Genomic DNA, 24544 nt, shown 5'->3' with positions numbered 1-24544 from the left:
AAAGGCATGCGGTATTTTAAGGAAACAACTTATCATCAAAAATTACTATATTCATCAAATCATCTTTTCCCTTTCAACGGCATAACAAAGGTACTCAAGTCCACGCTGTCCGAGACTTGTTCGCACAGCTGTTTGAGGTCGGGCTGAGCCCACGCGTGGGCAGGCGGGACTTTGGCGCGCGCCGCGGGTTTGGGCGGCGGGATAGCCGGCTTAAATGCCATCTGCGAGCCGTCGTATTGCTCGAAGATTTGGATGGCTGATCTGAAATGGTGATGAGGAGAAAATATATTTCGGGACTTAATCACAACTTCTACAGGGTGTCAAAAATCCTGTAGGTACTATACTTTAACCCACATTAAGGCTACTGATTACAAACACGATACAAGTGGAAAAACGTAGAAATGCAATATAAAAACAATATGAAAAAAAAGTTTTTCCACTTATATTAGTAACAAGCTATTGCCCGCGGCTTCGCCCCCGTTGTAATTTTTTCAAATTTCCATAAAAACCTTCTAACAATAACAAACACAACAAAAAAAGAATTAGCGAAATTGGTCCAGCCGTTCCCAAGTTTTGCGCTTTGCAAACTAACACACTTTACACATTTTACGATAATTTGTATTTATATAGATAGATCAGGTAGCCCTAATATGGGTTAAAGTCTTTGATGAACCATACTACTAGATTCAAGGTCACAGCTCTGAAAACGGCCAGAGAAATAAGAGCACAAAATAAATTTGTGCTCTTATTTCTGACAGTACGCGTCAACCAGAGCCAAAGTGCGGACGTGTTAAAATGCCACAATGTTCATTTATAAATTGCGGAAACAGCCACCGTAACACTAGGGTTTCTGAAGGAATATCCTTCTTTAGGTAAGTACAAGTCAGTATTTTATTTAAAGTACGTAAAAATTGGCAGTTTACATTTAAAAATCAATAATTTATTGTTTGGCCAACCATCTTGCCAATAATCGGTGTTTCTGGAACAAAAAATTCGTAGAGTAGTTCTCGTTTTAAAATAATTTTATTTTTTTTGTAGATTTCCTAGTGATCCTTTTCGCTGTGCGGAATGGACATTGTCGCGAGAGAAAGAGAAGAAGAACTTTACAGACCGCACAAAAATTCGACTGTATGTTCGATTCATTTTGATAAATTTGACATAGTTGGAAATAGCCAAAGGCGTAGATTACGGAAAATGGCGATTCCAAAATTGCAGGTAAAGTTACATAAATGTTTAAAATAATATTAGATTAAGTGTGGCGAGGTGAAGTGAAGCTATATTATTAAAGAAGACGTAAAGCTTCAAGTTCAAGCCGTATGATATTTATAATATTGCCGTTAATTGCAGATTCTCGTGAAACAAACAAAATACAGTGCACAGAATTAACCGAATCGATGACGTCAAATCTGGTAAAACATTTATGTTGTCTTTTTAACCCCTGACGCAAAAAGGGGGGTGTTATAAGTTTGACCGCAATGTGTGTCTGTGTGTCTGTCTGTGACACCGTACGTAGCTCTTAAACGGGTGAACCGATTTGAATATGGTGTTTTTAATTTGAAAGCAGGTTTTTGAAGTGTTGTCAATCACCCATTTTCTAATTAGTTAACTTAATTCAGTTAAGTATCTATAAGAACATTTCGTTTCATGACAATATTTGTATATGTAATTTTTTTGTGTTATATTTCTGTGAAATAAAAAACTGTCTGTCTTATAATAATTGCGACTCCATTATTACCCTGTTCCTAAAATAGAATGACATCTTTTTGAAAGATGAATGTTCTTTTGTTAATCGAACGTTTTTGCTTGTCTTATGACGATACGTCGTAAGTTTTATATACAATTACTATTATTTGAATCTTTGTTGCTTAGACTTAAGGTATATATTTTAAATTAATTTAGAAGGTAAAACAGATATATAGCTATGAGTATAAGACTGTCTATGACATAAGCAACACGGCCACTTTTTCGCTTTGATTTTGTATGGGATCTTGAATCTAGTAGTATGGTTCATCAAAGGTTAAAGTGCAGGTTTTTTTTAGCACCCTGTATATTCATTGTTAAAATTACTCGACCTTTCCACTATATTGCGGCCGTGGCCACAAGTTTACAAGTGATGTGGTGCGGTGACGTCGAGGCAATTTACAAGCTTTTATTTAGCTTGCCCTGTTTGTTTTTTATTTGGGTCAAACCTTGCAAGTTAATTTTGATCCACTTCCAGCGGTCGGATTAACTTGAAATTTGGTTACATGTGGGACCGTGCAAGGAAAACAAACTTTCGAAGATGATTAAAACTGGAATACACTGATAGCAAGAGAAATAACAGAAAAGACAATTAGCACCCGATCGTAACTCCAACTCTCTTACTCACTCGTCCCATTCACTCCAGAGTGTAGTCTTCGGTCATTCGATCCACTCGTTTACATCAATCATTCGCCCATCAAGCGCTCGGTTGTCTCATGTAATAAACGCTAATTAGCATCAGATAATCCACCAAACATTGTTTGAACGCGGTGAGAGCAGAGTTTACCCCATAAAACACGCTTAAATCCACACTCATTCCATACGGCTATTTGAATAAACTCAGACACTGTTTGCTCTTGGACAACGAGACGGTGTAACAAACAAGAAAAACCGGCCAAGAGCGTGTCGGACAGGCCCAAGATAGGGTTCCGTAGCCATTACGAAAAAAAATCGAGTAATATTATGTGTGTTATAACACTTACTACAGTATTAAAATCCATTGCCAGAAAAAGAGTTGAACGCATCTTCACGGCACTTACGTCCTTTTGTTGAGAAGCGCAGTTTTTCGGCAATAACTCAAAAACGGTATATCCGATCATGTTGAAACCAATTTTCGTTGAAAGTATTTATTAAGCGTTACCTTTTAATTTAACTACAAAACTAATAAGCGGCTTTGACAAGACATCTACTCTAAATTTCATTGATATACATATTGTAGTTTCGGACAGACGGACTTGACGAAACTGTAAGGGTTCCGTTTTTGCCATTTTGGCTCCGGAACCCTAAAAAGTTGATTGGCAACTCACAGTTTGGTGTCGGTGTTGGCTATCGCCCCCCTAACGGCGGGGTGGTAATGCCGCGCCAGCACGCACAGCTCGGCGAGAGCGGCGGAGCGCGCGTGCGCGTGCGCCGGCGACTCCAGCAGCGGCTCGAAGCGCCCCAAGCCCGACTCCGGCTCCGGCGAGAACAAGGACTCCACGGGTTTGCTTTGCTGTTAACAATGCGTTTACTTAACATGGTGTTAAAGTAATTATAAGCTTCATTGTTTGAGTCATTGAATAAAATAATTATCTTAAGGGGATCCCATGCCCCAATGACCTTCGATCTGAATTCCTTAGTTTTCTAATGTTTTTTGTAGCTTATTATATTAACAACAAAAGCTTTAAGCAATATAGTATCCCATATTTACTTCAAAGTTCATTGTCTTCGAGATATTTGGCATCAAAGTTGAACAATTTTAGGCCAAAAAACTGTTTTCTGGCATAACTTTTGTGTTAATTAGTTTCAAATGAAAACCCTCGACCAGTTTTTAGAGACATCAAAGACGAACCCAAATATGTAGATTTCGTATATGTTAGATCTTTCACGTCAATAGAGATACGAAATATGTGTTTTTTTAGAACATGTTTAAAAAAATCATACAAAATTAAGTATAACATACTAACATTATCATTATAAAACTGTAACTAACACGAAGTATATGGGACTAGAGCCTGAAATAAACGTTAAATTATTATATTATTATTAGTTTTTTTCAATATCCGGTAGACAAAAATGGAGACAAAAGATTGGCGAACCGATAGCCGTTCGACTTATAATTCTATCTGTAGTGCAAGAGTAGGATACGATTCAAAACTTGTCAAAAATCGATGAAAACCTCGGCTAGCCCCTTAAAATAAAAGTTAAGTTAAAATCTAAGTTAACATTATTATTAAAAGCTTAGATAAATTATATTATAACGGATAACTCAGTTTAGCTCGACATGTTTCGGGCTATTTCGTAGCCCTTCCTCTCAGGAGCACGCGAATCGGCGGCTGCCGCAACACGCACACTACGCGCCACCGCTCTGCTCGCGCGACTGCAGTCGGGCTGCAGTCTGCAGAAGGGCTACGAAATAGCCCGAAACATGTCGAGCTAAACTCGGTTTAAGACGTGAGTTATCCGTTATAATATCATTTGATATGAGTGAGTCTCACGGTAGCTTAGATAATTTAAGACAGAATGAGCATTTGCAATTATTTCCCCTCTGTCATGCTGTATGGCCATTTGGCCGTCATCGTTTATGAAAACGAAAGTTGGCCGCGAGAGGTTGTCATGTCATTATTGATAGTCCGTAGTGGTGAACGAAGCTCGTAGAAAATGTTGTATGTTGTTGTGGTGTTGGGCGTTAAGGAAACGTGTAGCTCGGTTAAAGAGTAGTTTATTAATGAGAGCTTAAGCCTAAGAGTACATGATATATAAAGGGATGGAGTGGAGGTGTGTGAGTGCACACTACATTGTAGTTATTTCGTGCAAAAAAAGGTGAGCAAAGACTAGCCTTACAAAAGACGGTGTTTCTCACACGTAACGTAAGCATGGCCTACCAATCCCTAAAAGCTATATTTAATCCAAAAAAACAGCAATAGATGGCACTACTATTAACATTTGTAAATTATAAAATGTGAATAAGCCGAATTAAGTAGAAATATTAAGATTAAAATAAAGATTTACATATTTTATAAACACAACCTCACATCAACCTTAATTCAACTCCTTACTTGAAGATAAGAAACACCATAAAAATAATAAATTGAGGATACGTAAGTATAGGCTGCATGTGGCTACATTTCAGCTATGAGGCTTTCGTAGTGTTTTGCAATTGTGACGCTAGATGGCGAATAAGCGGAATGCGCTTGCTGGGCTTGCCCCTCGCTTGCACAGATTCGTCAAAACTATTTGAGAGAAACATGCCATTCTCTTCTAATGACGTAAACAAGACAGAGACATCATGCGTATCTCTAGTCGTCTAGGCTCAGTTGGTGAGCTTGTTGGTTGTCGTCAGTGTACCGTATCCTTAGTGTCTCACTAGATGGCAATACGCATCGTGTTATTTGTGTTCTCACTGGTGCCATCTATTGGAAAATCGAAGGAAAGAAAAATAGCCAGTTGAATAGTCAGTATTAGAGTGATACCATTTGCTTGTACTAGATGGTGTCTCTGTTATATATGTACTCTGTAACGTAAATGATTTAATCAGATAACTAGATGAAAACCCGGCTTCGCTCGGGTAAAATGTAGACACGTAATGATATGTTTGAAAACAAAATTTTGCCACTGTATAGACTCGTACTTATCGAAAAATCTGAAGTATATTCCCAGCCTTAATATTATCACAAAAGTACTTTCACAGCTAACCTACGTATCGGTATTTCACCAGTAGATAGTTCTCCTAAATCTTATTTGCCCAAATAACTATGATGTCTCGTCTCATAATCGAAGAAATTAGACCTATACGGTACGATTCGTCTGAACGATCGATCTGATGAAAATCGACGAATCGTACTGTGGGGACTGTAACTAGGTAAGAGCTTAGGTACTGGGGATCAACGCGCGTGACTTTAAACTTAGTTCAAAATAAACAACTTCTTCAATCATTTGGATTTATTTCAGAGCTTAAAAATACATTTACATAGCATAGCACCAGCCGCTTAGGCTATCGGGAGCAATCTGCGCTCCGGCATGTATACCGCTGTCAAACTGTTTTTAAAGTTATATTCTAGAAACATAATATAAAAAAACCTATCAGTTTATATAAAACTAGATTAATCTAACCTGCCAGGTGGTCAGTTTTACCACCTGCCAGCGGTATACAGCCTAATTCCTACAGTACCGTGTGTGGGGCCCTTAAAAGGTCACAATGGAGAACGAAATGCAAACCTGTGACACGTGATGACGTGACACTAACGCCACTTTGATGTGATGACTTTGACATGTTTACTTCGCAACGCCATTATATACTTAGTAATTTATTCAAGTTTATATTGAAAATACTCGATAATCCGAATTTTACGCCTACAAGTTGTCGACTCGGATTGACTAATTTTTTATGCTTTTCAATTTGATGTGCATTTCGTTCGAGTCTACCGTACCCCTTGACGAAATTATTAATATAGAAGATGTTACCTGTGCCAGTCGGTGCAGCAGTGTGAGGCATGCCAGCGCGCCGTTGTGCTGTAGTTGCGTCGCCAGCGTGGCCAGCCGCTTGCCGAACGCCGCCAGCTCGTCGCCGGACACGCGCCGTGCGCGCGCGCATATCGCCGCAACTGACTCCAGCACGATTCTGGCGTCCTCGTGCGACGCTCCTGAAACAACATAGTAAATTCAACAAGTTACTCGTAAGCAGCTCTCAAGCTCTTCAAGGCTAGAGTGAATAGATTGTTAAGCTGTTACTGAACTAGTGAGATACACTTTTGGCCTCATCTGCACTTTACCTCAGGTGAATTAGGGGTCAGTCACGATCAGTTTGATGTAAAAAACCAGCGTCGTAATATGCAGGCTAACTTGATTGCAACTAAATAAAACCCAAGGACTTTTTTTTGGGTGTAACACTGCGTTTTAACCAGAGCTGTGCGAGCACGTGTTTCTCATGAACCAATAGAATCGCTTCATTTGCGTAGCCCCGCTCCGCTCCGCTGTGTCCACCAGAGCGGTACTCCGTTTTCGGCTTCAGGCTTCCAATAGACTTTCGGTCGTAATGGTTTCTGGTGGTATGGCAAAATACAAGTGCACTACTAGTTATAGTCTATAACAGATGTATGCGTCCTATTTGAAAAAACTTTGGAAGCGCGATGGAGAATTCGGAGTTTCCACATTTGCTCACTAGATGGCGCTAGTCGCTACAAAACTGAGCCAGATTGTTTACCAGCGTGCACCGTCAGCATGGCAGCGTACAGAGCGCTGTGGAACCGGGCGGGGTCCACGTTGATGACGTCACCGGAGCCGGCGAGGATGGCCAGCACGCAGCGCACGCACAGCAGCCGCTCGCGCGGCCCCACCAGCTCGTCCGCCGTCAGCCGCGACAGCAGGCCCACCAGGTCCGAATAGTACTCCAGGTTGATGACGTGCGTGAACCTGGAAACAACATTGTTTGTTCAAACAATAACCTCCTGCGCATCATACAACAAAATATGGCATCGAAATTTAAAACTTAACATCTAATAGATAAAGCTGAATTTATTTTTTTGTAAATTTGAATGATACAGAGGAAATGACACTTTATTCCTTTTTCAAAAGATATAATTTCTATTGCTAACAGTATGTACTAGTATTATCACTTTAAACCCCAGGAGGATAAACTAATAGTTAAAATTTCAAAGGGTGCCAACGGGGCCCTATTACTGAGACCCCGCTGTCTGTCTGTCCGTCTGTCACAGGGCTCTAACTATTCATCCATAATAACTAGACACTTGCAATTTTCACAGATAATGTATTACTGTGGTCGCTATACCAACAAATACTAAAAACAAAATAAAGTTAAAAATTAAAGGGGTCGTCAAACAAAAAACGTTTTCTTTCACCGTTTTTTGGTTGCTAGGCGTTGTTATTCGCTGGTGAAGGCTGGCAGTTGCTAGGGACTAGCTAATTCGTCCTGAAGAGTACTCTGGTACTAAGCACATTCAGCAATATAGGTAACCCTCTTTCGGGCAGTCGGGTAAAAAAAGCTAGTATTATTTTTTTTTACAAAAACTTACTACTAAACTGTTTTTAAACATTGTACGGAGGTACGGAACCCTTCGTGTACGAGTCTAGACTCGCACTTGACCGAATTTCTTACTTGGCCAGGCCGTCCAGTGCTGCAGCCAGCAGCTTAGACCCAGGCGCGGTCTTCAGCAGACGGAAGTACACGTGGAACACTGTCTTGGTGACTTCGGTGAGCTGCTTCCTTCGAGACACCTCGCTCTCCTGCGCCTCAGTCTCCAAGAGCTCACGTTCCACCTCTTTCAGCTTCTTCGCTCGCTGAGGGGGGGACGGGGGACAAATTTTAGTACAGATCTAGTGAACATGTTCTGCCATCGTACTTGTCAACAATTAAATAATATAATACAAAATATGTGAAGACAAGAAATAAAATAACAATCAAAATTTAAAATCAAATAAATAATAAATTAATACTAAATGTCAAATAAAATGAAATCCACATACGATAAAATAAAATCTCAAATGATGTTATAATAATAAAATATCGCTCTCTGTCAACTAAAAATATCATTAAGTGAAGTCAAACAGCCCCCCTCGAGTTGCCCCGTGCGCAAAAGTGTCCATCACACTTGCCGCGTGACCACGCTGAAGCATCAGAACCTCTCCCGCTGATACGACGATAGTTATAATTATAATAAATATGAGATCGTTAATCAATTGAGTAATTGTTGACTTTACCAACTATTCGGTCACATCACAGCACTACCGCATTCCTCAAGCAATATGGACATTGTATGCTCGCCCGTCTATTGTATGTGGTGTTCAAGCAAAGCCGAGACATGCATCTTTGTCTGACACGTCATTATTAGTATTTCGCTCCCTTTCTGTCTCATGACATAATAAGGGTTATCGTTTTTTGTCTCACTAGATGGCGCACTGTTGCGTGAGGTTTTTAAGTATGGCTTTCAAAGTCTGTTATTACGGGCGTGAAAACAAAGTTTAGATTAAAATCATATTTAATACACCTTAAAACCTGTACCGTAAATATTCGAGCATGGCACAGTGTTGCATAGTCCCCGTTTTGTTCGGAAAAAAGGGAGGACAAAGGTTTCCGAAAGACAAAACTGTCTTAAAACACAGACATTCATTGCCCCGGAACGCATATTTGCCATAATTAATTTCAGATATTGCAAAATATTCACAAAATTATTCTAATTATAAATAAACCCGCGTAGCTCACCCAAAAACTATGAGATTTGACATTTCGGAGACCTCACGCTACACTAGCGCCTCTAGTGGCGAATTCATACGCGATAGCCCTCATTGATCTCTTCTCGTTGGTATTAGTTTAGTATTGTGCAGTACCTTTTTCTCCTTCTTGGAGAGGTTAACAATCCGTTTCTTGTGTTTCTCCTCCTGCTTCTTCTTATGGCGGACGTCCGCTTCGGCGTCCAGGTCCACGTCCCTGATCTTCAGACTGAGGAGGCAGCGGAGCGCCGCCGGCCGCAGCCGCTCGCCGCGGCGCTTCGCCAGCTGGTTTATGAGACGGACTATCTGAGGGAACAAGGAAAGATAAATAGATCTTTTATGAAACTGAAACGCGTAGCTGAACCTTTTCACGGCCGATTGCACCAGTTAAGTTTAATTATACCAGTCTTTACATCAAACAGCAAAGCAGCAGACAACAAGTTCCCTACGATGTGACACTTAGGGGCTGTTTCACCATCCATTGTTTAGCGTTAACTGACGGTTAAATGTGATGCAAAATAGATGCAAATAGAGACGGCATCACACCTAACCGCCAGTTAACACTAATCAATGGATGGTGAAACAGCCCCTTAGCGTGCTAGCGTTGTTGTTACAAGTTTTATGTATGTATGTACGGGTCAAATCTTACATGTTTTTGACATACTTCCAGTAATCGGATTGACTTGAAATTTGGCATACCTGTGTAAATCTGGTGATAATAAATATGGTAGTAACACCCTGGTGGTCCTGCTACGATCTTCTCAACGGTTAATGGCATCGACATGAAATTTACCGCCGGCAAAAAGTACGTCAGAAAAAAGCTTGTATTAAAATGAAATAAAAATTGCTTGCTTATGCAAAGGGTGTTTGGTGCATCGATTTAGAATGCCCTAGATACCCCGCTAACGCTTAAAATGTGTCTTGCTACGACTGTGCTTAAACAGTTGCGCTGTCAGTAACGCCTGCGCCGTTATCGGATCAACCTGCCGAAGTGCTCCGTAAAAAAGTGCAAAAATAATATCGGATTCGTGGCAAGATACGCCTTCAAACCTCATTAAAAACATTCATCATCCCAGCCTATATACGTCCCACTGCTGGGCACAGGCCTCCTCTCAGAACAAGAGGGCTTGGGCCGTAGTTCCCACGCGGGCCCAGAGCGGATTGGGAACTTCACACACACCATTGAATTGCTTCGCAGGTTTGTGCAGGTTTCCTCACGATGCTTTCCTTCACCGCAAAGCTCGTGGTAAATTTCAAATGTAATTCTGCACATTAAAAACATTATTGTTTTAAATTAATTTCAAAAGTACCTACTTTCATTTGAAACGTCAAAGCTGTCAATTTGTTACGATTGTCACGCGGCGTAAACTGAATCCGACTTAAAAGGGATTGACTTAAGGTATAGAATTGTTTAAAATAATCTTGCCTACGACCGAAAGCGCGATGGTCTTATTTTGTAATGTCATAACCGCCAATCGCGCGCACTCGAAATAGTCTTTTTGATTTACCTTAGTAGACGCACGCACTGTAACTTAGCGATGGGACATTTTAGCGACTTGAATTTGTAGGTGATAGTGAATCTAGGGTATTCTAAATAGATGGTTTGGTAGCATCCTTTGGTTCCGTAACTCCTAAAAATAAACTTACAGTAAGCGTGATCTCCCCCCGGGCGTCTTCCCGGAACACGGTGACGCAGCAGTCCGTGGCCACGTCCGCAGCCTCAGGCAGCCTGCTGTCCAGGAACGGCACCACGCTCTGGGCGATGTTGGTGGCGTAGTTGAAGTAAGGCCGCGCGACCAGCAGCCCGCACATGCAGCGGAGCGATACTATAGCCAAGCTGAGCGCTGAATCGTCTTGTTTTCTGGAACGATACAATAAGGGGCTGTTTCACCATCCATTGATTAGCGTTAACCAACGGTTAAATGTGATGCCGTCTCCGTCTATTCGAATAAAACAAATAGAGACGGCATCACACCTAACCGCCAGGTAACACTAATCAATGGATAGTGTCATTATTATCTCGTCCTTCTACGTTTAATTCTTATTTGGTCTGATTCTGTATCATCATTCCTTCGTTATTCATCTTGTTAGCGACAGAACAGTTACAGAATTTGAACAAAGATAATAGTGATAAATAGTGAAGAAGATAAAAAAAGCTTTTGGTAATAGTGGCGAATCAAGATATATCATGTGACACACATAACCAACCGCTGGGCTTAGAGTCATGAAATTTGGTATGAAGGTGGCTGGACGTCTGGAATAACACATAGGCTACTTTTTATCCCGATATTCCCACGGGATAGGGCTAAAATTTCAAAATTTCAACCGCTTGGACACAAGACCACGATATAAATTTTGGGAATTCGCAGGGGAATCCCGGAATTTCTATTGTAACTACCAGATCGAATAGTTTACGCGTGCGAGACTGCGGGTAAACTAGTAACTTTATATAACCTATTATATATTATATCGGTGATCTTGGAAGCGGCTCCAACAATTTCTATGAAATGCACAGTCAAGGGCAAAGATATTGACACGGTCAAAGTTACAAAAATATGTATACTTACACGACTTTATGCACTTAACATTAAGGCCGTGTATACATATTTTTGCAACTTTGGCCATGTCGAATATGCCGATATCTTTGCCCTTGACTGTATGTAGGGGTTTTCGGGATGAAAAATCGATCTAGCTTGGTCTTATCTGAGGGAAAACGCATGTTATAGAGTTTCAGCCCAAGTACTTTAAGAATTAAATTGCTAGTTCTGCACATTTACCCGGTGTTTTTTATTTGCTTACACAAACGTTGGCATACTGACCTGTTATCTCCCTTCTTGGGCCTCAAAACTGCACAGGCTTTCTCTAGCCTCTGCAAATATCTCTTGTAGAATTCCAACAGCTCTTTCTCATACTTGTACAGGGTTAACGTATCCTTCTTCACTGTGAACAATAGTCATAGAAATAGCAAGAAAGGAATCCGAAATTGAAAAGTGTTTATCATACAACAAGTAAAGATAGGATGTTATTTTTGGAAGTCCTAAACGGACTTCGTCAAGTGAAAGTGACGTCACGTCATGCTCAAGTGTCGCACGCCGTGACGTCACGGAGAACCTTAACTGGCTATATCTTCATAATTTTATTAATTGACAAAAGAAAATATGTGTTCAATGTTTTCTTATAATCTAACTAACTGACGGACTAACATTTACCTCCTGTTTCACCAACTATTGATTAAATTTATTTGATGGATAAATGTGATGCCATCTCAGTTTTGTTTGTTCGAATAGACAGAAACAGCATCATTTATCCGTCAAATAAAATTAATCAATAGGTGGTGAAACAGCCCCTTCATTTAGTAGGTATTAAGTTTTTATGTAAGGTATTTAGTTTATAGTTAAGTTTTATTCATGATTATTTTTTCTTTGTTATTTCCTCTTCTTATGTGTATTTGATAAATAAAATTTTATTTGTAAATACTAAATATCAAAACGCGAGTGTTGCATCTGTTCCCTAGTAGCTTTTAATCTGTGGTAATACTGACAAAGGCGGAGACGGCGGAACGACCTGGACGCGTTTTACAGCGACTGGTCAGACATATGCAGACAAAGCAAGTTGGAAATCTAAGGGAGAGCCCTTTGCCCAGCAGTACAATACCACAGGCTAATATACTCACACTTTATGTTGGAGTAATCTTGGTGCCTTATCTGATACTCTGGCAGGATATCTTTGAACACCTCGTAGGCTGAGAGGGAGGCGAGTTTGCGCACCGAATGTAGGTTCAAAGTCTCGTCCTTCAGACGCTCCTCCATTAGATACAAGATCGGGTACAAGTTCTTGAGCTGATAACAAATTGTTTTCAAAGTTTTTAAATTATACCTAAATAATAAGTTTAACGCATTCAGCCATTCACTGCCACCGACACACATATGCGTTTTCGGAACTTCGCCCAGTGCAGTGGCAGTGAATGCGTTAAGTACTTTTTATAAAGGGTGCATTCAAGTTCCTCTGAAAAATTTTAAGATTCATATAATATAATTCATACAACATACCTTTTTCTCTGGTTCCTCAAGCAGTGATGAGCATAATGCTCCAATTCTCAGCTTCTCATGGGCCAACCGGTCTCTCCTCTCGGCCATGAGCTCCACTGTGCTGATAACCCCACCTTCTGGACTCTCCGTTGCCTCCTCTATACCTTCCACTCCTGAGTCTGATTCAAGGTCTGTTTCTACTTCTGGGTCTTCCTGATCATGTTTTTTTTGTGGTTCGGAGTCCTCTTGCTCTGATTCTGTGTCTGTAAGGTTATTAGTAGAATTAAAAAATCCGTATTTAAAATACAACACTCTCCAAAAAACTTTTAAGCCCAGTTTAGACTGTCAAGAAAAATTCTGTAAGTTGCATTACTTTGCAAGGCTGTAAGGCCAATGAGTTTGTAGTGGTCAGTCAAGCACCGCAATGTAATTCAATTTTTTTTTCTAATCTGTAGCTATGATGCTGCCCTCCTAAGCCAAAAGGTGGTATCTCAAAAAAAACACTTGAGTTACTAAACTATTGTGTAGCATAAAACATTCTGCATTGCATGGAGTAAGTCAAGTGTTTTTTTTAGATACCGCTTTTTGGCTTAGGATGGCAATATGCTACAGCTATAATCAGATAGTGTAAGGCTTACACTTACACACTTTATATCTTAATTTTATTAATTTTTATATTGGATTTTAAATGTTTTGTAAAATTTCGGGAAATAAAGGCTTTGTTATTATTATAATTAATACAACATGCATAGTTTTTCTTTTCAATCTAAACTAGTCTTTACATAATAAAAGCTCAACCTACCCTCGCATTCCTCGGTCCTCTCCATAAGCCCCTGCTTGGTTTTGATGGGCAGCAGCGCTCGCAGCCTCTTAGCTGGTTTCTCAGACATCTCCTGTTCATATTTATCCTCAAACTCACTCTCTGAGCCTGAGTTACTCTCTGCGCCGCTATCACTGTCCCTTTTTTGCTTTGGCACCTTTTCTTTGTCAATTTTCTTGCGTTTTCTGGTAGACCTACAATTGTTTTGTTTTTATCAGTATTCTCTTTCATTCATAAGTTGTGCACTATACCTATAATGTGATGATGTAATGTGGAAATAAATAAAAATAAGCACCCATCAGGCTGACTTGATCACCTAGAATGTTTAAAGCTTTGTTTAAAATAAAAATAACCTAACCATAAAAAAATCATTTTTAATAAAACCTTTTTTTGCTGACTGTACTTTTTGTTGACTGTACTTGCATTGTCACCCAAACTACATTTGCATACCAAATTTTAAGTCGATGCTATTAACCGTTGAAGAGTTCCAACTACGGGAAGTTGGTTGAATTTAACTTGCAAGATTTGACTACAGACAGACAGACAATGGGACAGGTGTAACTAAATGAAAGCTTGTAAAAATAAAAATGCTTGATTCAGTCCATCATTATTATGAGCATGGAAGGTATTTCAGCAATCACTTTAGAATCCTATTATTGTTTGGTATACCTAGTCCTGCCTGTGAAACATTTTGAATATTTGTTCTCGGGTCTTGGATGTTTAATATGTATTTAAGTACGTATTTATCTATATAAGTATGTTTATCCGTTGCCTAGTATCCATAGTACAAGCTTTGCTTAGTTTGGGACTAGGTCAATTGGTGTCAAGTGTCCCATGATATTTATTTATTTATTTACTCCAAATTGTAACTCACTTATTCTGTTCATCCTTTTGCGGCACGTCTGCCAAGAACCCTGGCTGCTTCGCCAGCCGGCTCAAGATGTACTGCTTTTCCTCATCGTCCAACATGTCTCCCCACTCGTCTGCAGACTCCTCACTCTCGCTGCTATACTCGGGCTGGGAAGCTGCAGGTGGATTCTGCTTCTGCGGCTTCCCACGGTGCCTCTGCAGCTTCATCAGACCCTGTTTCTTCATTTTATTCGTAGTTTGGTTATTACGTTTGACTCTGCTAATCTTTCCTTTACCTTTTTTCTGAAAATACGACGACAAGGTTATGTTTGTTTAGTTTAAAAGGTATTAAATTTAATGTAAATGTACTTACAGCCATTTTGATCTGTTAAAATGGATTTAAATTAATAAAACAAAGTTTTATAAGTTTCAGTTGAATTTCACAACGTGCGTTTGACAAATGAGCGAGCGAGGGCCATCAAACATCAAATTAATTTTGACATGTGGCAGACTGACAGTGACACTGACATTTTTCTGTGAAAATTATTTTACAGCTCGCCATGGGCCTCTTGGTATGGTTTACGGAAATCTGAATTCTGATCTGACATAAAATCTAATGAAACGCAAAAAAGGAAATGATTGTAACTCCAAACTTCTTACAATTCACAAAAAATGAAAAAAAAAAACATGAATATTCTTTCCTCTAGGGGAAAAGGCAAAAGTTGAATACCATACAGCCAGTAAAATTTTTCATTGGAAGTTACCTTATTTATACAACCAAAATACTCCTAAATTTTTTTTTTATTCGACTGGATGGCAAATGTTATGAATGCGTTCATATAGGCATTTAACATACTTAAATTAAATTTGGTTGGTTATTTAGTTAAAAGAGTATTGGTACCTCGACAGCAAAATAATAATGGATAGTTTTTATGGTTAAGTAGTCCTACCATACTTAAAAGCAAAGACTACAGTGTTAAAGTTGTGATAAAGTTTTTATTTGTTCCAGTAAAAACTGAACGCACACAAACTTTCTAAACGTCAGTTAGAACAAGACCTCGAAACTTTCTAGTTTTTCTAGTTTTCTTCTATGAAGTTTCGCCTAAAGCGTTTAATAAGAATCCATATCCGTCGCGCGTTCTATTTTTGTAGCCACCTACGATGACCACCGTTTAAAAAGTTTTAAACAATGGTACCTCAGCAACAGAGACGACGACGACGGCGGGCTGCGTTAGCTCGGACTTCGGAGCGTCGTTTAGTGGTTGCAAGGGGTGCTGGGGGTTTCGGGTTTACTATAGCGGGGCAGCGGCCTTGTGTAGTGTCGGCAGTAGCGTCGGGAGGCCCCGCGGAGCGCGCTGGCTTGCGCGCCGGGGATGCTTTGATAGCTGTTGATGGGGCGAGTGTGGCGCGCGCTCCTCACGCGTCCGTCGCCAGGATGGTGGCCGCTGCGCCTGGGGCTATAGCGCTGAGCGTGGCGCCAAGGGAGGCCCCGCCAACGGACACGGAGGACACGGAACCCGACGAGAGGGCCCGCACGAGGCGCCGGCACCCGCCGCCACGACGCCGTCCGCAGCCAGCTCTGATGCACCATCCAGGTCAGTTGGAAACATAAATGTGGCAGAGTTAAGTAATGATTTCTGGACAGGGGTGAGGTTAAAGTGATGGGAGGAAAAAATATACCATATATGAGTATTTCTCTAAAATTTGTCCCGTCATGAAATTGACAAGAAATCTGTTTTGTCAACTGTCTAATTATTAACCCTAAGATATAAACATAAACTACATAAAACATCCAAAATTTCTTGATGTCTGGAAAATGTCACGAAATCTTGTGAGGAAAAAATTGTTATTTTGTAACTGCATCAAAACTTTCTATTGGATCCAACAACAAAGATTATCTGACTTTTTATCACTTACCACAAAGGTATTACGTATAATATTTTTAAAAACAAATATTACTTTTTTTTAGTGGTGTATCATGTGCCTCAGGAAATACTATATATTTTTCTTACGGACATACTCAGGAAATATATATTTTTTTAAATAAGTGGACAACTGATTTTTTTTAAATGGACAACTTTTTGAGAAATAGCCATATACTACCCTGCAAACTGTTGTCTACTAGAAAATTGTCAGTATGGAAGAATTGTTTACTGTTTAATTATTCAGCTAGACGCTGCATCCCCTGGTCCCCTGATCTTTATTTATTTATTTGTGTATTATCTGGTGTCTATCTTGAAGGAAAAAATATAACTAATGCTATTATTATTTTGATTCTGCAGTGGTTACTGGCATGCAGGCTACTTCTAAAACTGGAGTAATACTGAAATTAAGTTTAAAAACTCCGCAATTTGACTTTGTGATTTCTAAATGTTTTCAATGTAATGTGAATACCATTTATTTAAGCATCATTATGAGGATACTTTGATACAGGAGGGCTACTACGAAAATCGAAAATCAAAGTTTGTATTGTACCGTCTCGCTGACACTTATTTTATTTAATACAAGAGAGAGGAACAGTACAATACAAACTTCGATTTTCGAATTTCATAGCAGCACCACAGGGCTACCTGCTTGCCAATAACACACTAGTTTAAATTCAAAGCTTAATCTATGGTGATGGTGTATCTACTTAATTATAGCTAAATAATCTAGTTATCTAAAACATCAGACTTCATAACAAACATACCTTATTCAATTTACAGATTGCTAGTCCAGATGGGTAAATATGTAAGTGCTGTTCTATTTATTTGCACTTATTTGTGTTGTGTCTGCACTAAACTTGTAAACTTTGTAATCCATTTATCAACTTTACGTCTAGAATATCTATATCTATGAAATAGTATTGTTGGTCTAACGGACTGATTTACAGACTATGCACACTGCACAGCTGTACCATTGGAGCCAGAGATGTTTTGGGAAGCACAAAGAGGTTTTTTTTTGCGAAATATTAATTCAATTCGCAAATAGATCATCATAGAGCGATAAATTTTGTTAAACATGAAAATGGGCTTAATCTCAACCTAAAATCGAGTTGGCAGATCAGTTTGTATGGCCATGTTAAAATTGAGCTTATTTGCTACACTCTAAAATTGTTTATGAATTTAAATTTATTATCTTAACTAGGGTTGTAACGGAATTTCGCCTCGGAACTATCGCCCACATATTGTTTTATTAAGATTTTCGCCGACAGCCTCCGCCTCCGTTACTGCGGAAGTTCCGCAAGAAATCGTATCTTCGCCTCCGCCTCTGCTATTTTTTTTGCGGAGTCGAGTTGTGGAGTTTTTGAGAACGACAACTTGTTAGATCATTTCTTCAAAATCGTTATTTCCTAGTAGCAAAATTTCCATTTGCGTTTTTTCCCAATACTTGGGCTTTTTTACTGAAGCTGATTTTCAAAGTAGCGTTTTTTCCTAATCAGAGTCTACACAGACACTGTCTATTTCTGTGTCAATTCTGATTGGAAAAAAACGCTACTGTAAAAATAACCTTCAGTAAAAAAGCATATTGGGAACAAAAGCATTTGAGAAAAAACGCGAATGGAAATTTGGCTACTAGAAAATTACGATTTCGGGGAAAGATTTTCTAACCCATTTTGTACAAAGTAATTGTTGATTTAAGTCACACGATAAAGCCGAAAAAAAGTGAGAATTGGCAGTTTTTTTGGAATTTTTTAGTGATTTTTGAGTTGAATAAACCATAAACTACTATTTTTTCCACATCCACTTTCACCTTCGCATCCGCTTCGGTTAACCTCCGCATCCGCGGAGACGAAACCTGTCGCCTCCGCATCCGCCTCCGCATCCGCCTCCGCCTCCGCTAAGAAGGCCTCCATTACAACCCTAATCTTAACCAACATATTTATGAACTTAACTAGTTCTCTGTCCTGAATGCCACACATTGTGGGGGGTAGCGCAAATCCGCGTAACTAGCGATGTATACATTTTACTATGGTTACCTTTAATTCCGCGTATCTCACAAATCGAGTAATTTCCAATTTGCACTCTAAAGTCTTTTAAATAAAACAAAAACGAAATAATAAAATATAGTGCAGATACACGGTTTTTAAGCTAGAAAAAACCCACTGACAGCGGAGGCGGAGCGGTGCGGCGCGGCGCGGAGGCGGTACTGGTTGTAATATCCGAGCTAACATGAAATAAAAGACTCAGAATACCGCGCGGGAAATAAGCTTGGCGCGGTACTCTGTGTGGCCTCTTTCACGTTAGCTCGAATATTACAGCCGGATCGCCTCCGCGCCGCGCCGCGCTCCGCCTCCGCTGTCAGTGGGTTTCTAGCTTTACGTATACATATATGGTACTGTCCCTGCACTATCCTTTAGTAAATGCACACAGCAAACCGTCCATAGGCGAAATAAAACATCAAAAGTGTTTTTTTGCTTTTGCTTCTAATATATTTGATTCAGATGTATCTAAAAAAATAACAATTTAATTACAATTTCATTATGTATTACTTACTAACTGTATACTAATTGCGTGTTTTTTGTCTTCATCTAAAATCACTTAGAACATTTACAATTGACAACTACTTTTTCAAGAACAATAAACATCCAGTGTGTCATCATTCCAGCTTGCCACGCAGCGCCCAGCACGTCAGGCGTCAACGAGATCCTCCAAAACCTGAGTCGGGTGCAGCTGACGCCGACGCAAGCAGCCCGGCTGGAGTGCCGCGCCGTCGTCGGGTACCTCGGCACCATAGAAACCCCGCAGGCCGCCCCCAACGCAGCCCCCGGCAACGTCCGCACGGCTGTCAGAAAACTAAGACAAGAGAGACGCCCGGCTGCACCAGTCTTACTCTCTGTCCTACCTAATGTACTCTACCTCAGACGCCCTAGCGGCCAAATCTTAGCCCAATACCCTAGAGAAAGAATTTTGTATGCCGGCTGTGGGTCAGATGCCGACCGGAGATACTTCGGTCTTGTAACAGCTGCTGAATCATCAGACAATGACACTGAAGCATCGCACAGTTGTCACGTCTTCGCTGTCGATCCAAGAATGGCGGAACATGAAGCACATGTAGCGAGAGCAAGAGAGTTCCAAATAACATGTACCAGAGACCCCGTCGCGGAGAGGTGCTTAGAGTTCCCGCCTTCCGCTGAGTATGTTGTTGGTATTGTCAAAGGAATGTACTCGTTGCCAGCTGACGATTGCAACAGTCCAAGCTTGCTGCAGCTCTCTAAGTTAGCCGTCAAAGGCGATAGTCCTGCTTTCGGCAACTTCTCCAGGTGTAACCGAGCGGTGTTCAGAGTGCCTCGAGAGAGACGCCCGTGCCGGCACGACGCTAGGGTTGAGCCCCAGGAGTTTGTCGCCAATTCGCCGCAACCGAGCAATCATAGCGAGATTACTACGACATCGAGCAACAGTGATTCTGGTATAGGCTTCCATAACGACGGCCGAAACATTGCAGACAGGATACTTGTCGTAGATTTCGCTGGTCCTCAACCTCCTGTGAACAGGTTTAGACAGGAGATGCCGCGACGTCCGCTCGGCTTGGTCGGCTGTAGTAGCTTCGACGCTGATGGCTCCTTCTTATCCAATACTACTCCGGTCGTAGATGGCTTTGCTGGTCAAGGCAGACCTCTTAACTTGGATGATGTTATCCTAAACAACGATCTGCAGCCAGTTAGACACGTGAGCCCTCGGAACGAAGAAGATAACTACAATTACAACAACTTATACGGAAATGCCGCATCGAGTTCTAGAAGCTTCCAGAACGGAGTGTTATATGACCAAGTGTATACAGAGAATGAGGGTCATCACTATGAGTTCATACCTCCTCAACTAGACATGGATATTGAAATCGATAGGATCGCGGAGACATTTAATTCTGTGGAGATTTATGAAGAGAAGCTATCGGAATACCGGTCGAATGAGTCAGTGGAGAATATGACGGAGGTGTCAGGGAATAGTAAGAGTATGGACACTGTGTCGATGTATTCGACGAGGAGTCACGAGGAGGCTCGACCAGCGTTGAGGAAGCACCTCCAGGCTTCTTTGGACGACATGCTGGTGTTGGGGCTGAGAGATCCACTGCCAGTGCAGAAGGATGATGACAACTTTGTTCATCCTGCAACTGTGAAGAAGGTTTGTATGTTTGTATGTCGGCATGAAATAGAGAATGCAGATTTTCTCTTAAATTTCTTAATGTGATACAAAAATCTGGAGAATAACACAAATGATGTAAAAATCATCAATATTACATTGAAAAATTGGTTGCAAATTCAGTTTACATTCTCTCTCTAGGAAGATGAATTTTAATATAGGATGACTATGGTGGTCATATGAGATGATGGCAATGAAAGGTTACAGCATTAGTATCACACTGGCGATTTTTAGGCGAGTTAGAAAGCGAAGCGAGTGCGCAACGAGTCAGCTACGTATGACATTCAGATCGCCATAAATAATACCTAAGCTATTGTACACTCGCGGCCTACTCGCGCTCGCCTCACTTCCAACTCGCCCACATATCGCCAGTGTGATAACGCACTTGCTCAAACTATGATGATGATGATAAGGATAACTTATTCATTTATTTCAAAAGTTTATTTTTATAAAAGTAACTTAAAATGAATACAAACTTCCTTAAGTATACCTAGTGCCATCCACGAAGACGCGTGAATTTGTCAAAATTAGACATTAATGACATTGTAATAAGAACCACGGCACGCGTCATCGCGAATGACTCTACCTACCTATATATCTAAAACCATAAACTAGAAATTCTTATATATATAAAACTCTAATCTCGGAAACAGCTCCAACGATTTTGGTGACATTTGGTATGTGGGGGTTTTCGGGGATGACAAATCGATCTAGCTTGGCCTTATCTCTGGGGAAATGCTTATTAAAATGAGTTTTAGCCCGAGCAAAGCTCGGTCGCCCTGGTACTGTAGATCTAAGTAAGCAACTCATGAGTCGAAACTAAGTATAGGTATTTTTTCTTGTTACATAAAATTGACCCGTATCTCACCTAATGTAAAGTGTGGATGAGGCCAAAGGTGCATCTCACTTGTTCTGTAACAGCCTGTTCCCTCCAGCCCGGAAGAGCCCTAGATTGTATTCATCCTGTGTTTCGGGCTGAAACTAATGTCCTCAATAACCCTCAGGTCCGCAAGCTAAAGCCTTTGAACCTGCTCTCCAAAACAAAGCACATCCTGACGGGCCGGGAGCGCGAGAAGAAGCTGGAGGCTCGCAGCCGCGCGCTCAGCGCCAGTGCGGGTGACGTCGCCGGCGCCGGCGGGGCTCCGCTGCCGGCCGCCGCCAGCGAGCCCGACCTCAGGCAGGTCAGTGCTTACCAATAACCATCCGTACCGTAACAGCTATTACAGATAGGGTTTTGTCGGAAAAGACCGCATTTGTCTTGCTTACCCAACTAGCTTACTGAAGTTTACGGTAGCTGGACACGGACTTGCTAAGCCGTCTCTCATGGCATTTACAACAAGAATTAGATTAATTTCTTAATAGATTAGATCATTCTCTACGCGAACCCCAAACGGTAGACAAGGTTTAGATTTGGCAAGCCACTTCGTGCACTCTTAGTGAAGTCAACGAACAGGAGTTAGGTCAAACCATAACCAAACCCTAGATTATGCAAATAAACTAGATCTTCGTCAACATAGTGAAGTACGGTCGAACAAACTAATTCATATATCTGGGTGGCCCCTTTTAATAATCAATTCCACTATGATTTCCTTGACAAAAGTATGCAGTCAACATGAAATTAGTAGCACAAAGGTTTCCTACGCGTTAAAACAATAATGTCGATAGTATACTCGTATATTTGATGGGAAGTTGCTTAAAAATGAATAGACCACATTTGGCTGACCATAATGTAATAAAATAGTAATAATATTCGACCAACTTGGATCAAATTGTTGTTAGTATTTAATTTAATTAGTAATACTAGTACTGCTCTCCTGAATTACCCATTCCCTTAATACCTGTCCTAAATTTTAATTTTCCGTTGTTTTTCCAGATTTCTCCTGCTCCCCTTAACCTGGTATCCGCCTCTTCCGACCTACCTCTAGAACATTGAATAAACATGTTAAATATTGTCTTGTACCGGGTGTTTTCTGTAACAGGAATAATAAATCCCCCATATGGGACACCACCCTACACCCCCCCGACAACCCGACAGGGTTAGATAGAATTGCACCTCTCCATTTCTTCCGTGGATGTCGTAAGAGGCGACAAAGGATATAGGTATACCGTAGACGACAGGCTAGCATCCTGTCACTATTGTACCGTTTTTGTCAAACTTAAAACCTAAAATTGCTAAAAGTGGCTCCGAAACTGTAACGTTTCGTGTGCTTTGCCTACCCCATTTGGGAATACAGGCGTGATGTTTGTGTGTGTGTGTGTGTGTGTGGAATAATAAATTAATGCCTCTGTGATCTGTAGACATCGAGTCTGTTTCCGCCGCCATTAAAAAAAACCGTATTTACAAAAGAATTCCATATAATTGTCGAACCAGTTTTGAGAAATGCGTCTTGTAGAGAACAGACTCAGGCGCGTCTGACTTCCGTCGGACATAAGAAAGCTTTTTGTCCAAGCCGAAACGGAGACGCTTCGCTCTCAGAAAATTACGATAGTATCTTACCTCATCAGTAAACATGTCCAAGTTATACTATTACTTAAGCTTTCAGGAGACATTTGCAAAAAAATTACGAAATTAAACTTCAACTCAAGATAAGTCAGGAACGGTCCGCGAGTCAGTGCGGGGGGCACCACCGTCGTGAACGCACTCACCGTGAAAAAGAATCTTCCGAAAGATCGAAACTAGTCGGACCGTTCCTGACATATAATTAGAAGTGAGTAGAACGGTAGAACCGTTTAGTTTTGTATTTTTTATGTCCAAATGGTTTTCATTTTCAACAACACAACAACAACAAAAATCTCAGTCTTCGCCCTTCTCTGTTCTGTTAGCTATCGTTTACATTTGGTTAATGTGAACGGGTCCCTATACAGACGAGTAAGCAATCAAATCACTTCCCACGAGGTTCTCGTGAGGGGATTCCGACCCCATTTACTTCAATTAACATTAATGACTGTTTTTATTGAACTTATTTAGCTACCGAGAATAGACCGATATAGAAGCCACGTAGGGTCCGATATAATACAGAATACAGTACAACGACTACCTACTGTTCGCCGTGTAGATTTTAGACGGCTTTATCGCTTCAAAGCGAACACTTCCAGGCAACCCTGTACAACGGAAAGAAATCAAAGTAAGTACCTACTGGTAGGTATATTCTAATTTAAAAACCTTAAATAATTTATTGAATCAGGCGTTACTTTGCGGAGGTCCATATAAATGAACTAAAAGAATTTCTTTGCTTACCCGCGACCTTATGATAGCTAAGCTTATGCAAAATATGCGTGTTCATGCAGTTCCTCCACCTCCACACTGTAAGAACACACACAAATCACACAAACCCATCTATCACCACCACCACACTACACTGACGCGTTTCAAACTCAACCAGAGCTCATCTTCAGAGCAACACAACCGTACACCATGCTACCAGATGTTAGACACAACATCTAACATCATCAGTAATGCTCTGAAGGTGAGCTCTGGTTGAGTTATTTCGCAAGTACAGTCAGCTCTCCGTAGATTAATGGGCTGCTGACTGTATCTCTACGAGGGCAACATGGCGGCTGGTCAATGCGCCCGCACCAATAATTTACCTCTAATTGGCCACTGCCGGCACTAGTCGCGCCGCATGACATTGGATCATGTTCTATGCTCTAACTTTGTTTTCCATAGAATACAATGAAATACTAGTTACGTACATATTTATTGGATCAAATTTCGGAAGCTAAATTTGAACTACCTGCTTCCAGTGATCGGATTGACTTGAAAGGCATATTCATGTAAATCT

At 40.6% G+C, this 24544-nt stretch overlaps 2 protein-coding genes and 1 long non-coding RNA gene across 3 annotated transcripts; 2 read left to right on the top strand and 1 right to left on the bottom strand.

Moving 5' to 3' along the window:
- Positions 1–29: 29 nt before the first annotated feature.
- On the bottom strand, positions 30–15328 carry Noc3 (Nucleolar complex protein 3; the record flags this gene model as incomplete). The annotated part of the gene is given in 13 exon segments (XM_074102929.1): positions 30–261; positions 3048–3232; positions 6184–6362; positions 6923–7131; positions 7835–8016; positions 9064–9252; positions 10594–10807; positions 11766–11886; positions 12620–12785; positions 12996–13237; positions 13777–13988; positions 14669–14946; positions 15017–15328. Coding segments are annotated over 13 exon segments (2385 nt in total). The 3' UTR covers positions 30–59.
- On the top strand, positions 561–2051 carry LOC141438883 (uncharacterized). The gene is made up of 3 exons (XR_012452522.1): positions 561–872; positions 1039–1215; positions 1348–2051. It is a non-coding gene; the product is annotated as an uncharacterized lncRNA (long non-coding RNA).
- A 122-nt stretch (positions 15329–15450) lies between the features above and the next one.
- LOC141439011 (regulator of G-protein signaling loco-like) lies at positions 15451–22719 on the top strand. The gene is made up of 4 exons (XM_074103113.1): positions 15451–16238; positions 19231–20744; positions 21767–21943; positions 22636–22719. The coding sequence occupies exons 1-4, from the start codon at positions 15833–15835 to the stop codon at positions 22693–22695; spliced, it is 2157 nt and encodes a 718-aa protein (XP_073959214.1). The 5' UTR covers positions 15451–15832; the 3' UTR covers positions 22696–22719.
- The last annotated feature ends 1825 nt before the right edge of the window (positions 22720–24544 follow it).

The sequence above is a fragment of the Choristoneura fumiferana genome, chromosome 20, assembly GCF_025370935.1.
Source record: "Choristoneura fumiferana chromosome 20, NRCan_CFum_1, whole genome shotgun sequence".
Lineage (NCBI taxonomy): Eukaryota > Metazoa > Arthropoda > Insecta > Lepidoptera > Tortricidae > Choristoneura > Choristoneura fumiferana.
The sequence above is the reverse complement of the archived record's forward strand: the minus strand, read 5'-3'. Positions and strand labels throughout refer to the sequence as shown.

Coding starts and splice junctions, on each gene's coding strand:
- LOC141439011 (XM_074103113.1), top strand. CDS start 15,833: ATGGTACCTCAGCAACAGAGACGACGACGACGGCGGGCTGCGTTAGCT. Junction 16,239..19,230: donor AGCTCTGATGCACCATCCAG/GTCAGTTGGAAA, acceptor TCATCATTCCAG/CTTGCCACGCAGCGCCCAGC. Junction 21,944..22,635: donor GCGAGCCCGACCTCAGGCAG/GTCAGTGCTTAC, acceptor TTGTTTTTCCAG/ATTTCTCCTGCTCCCCTTAA.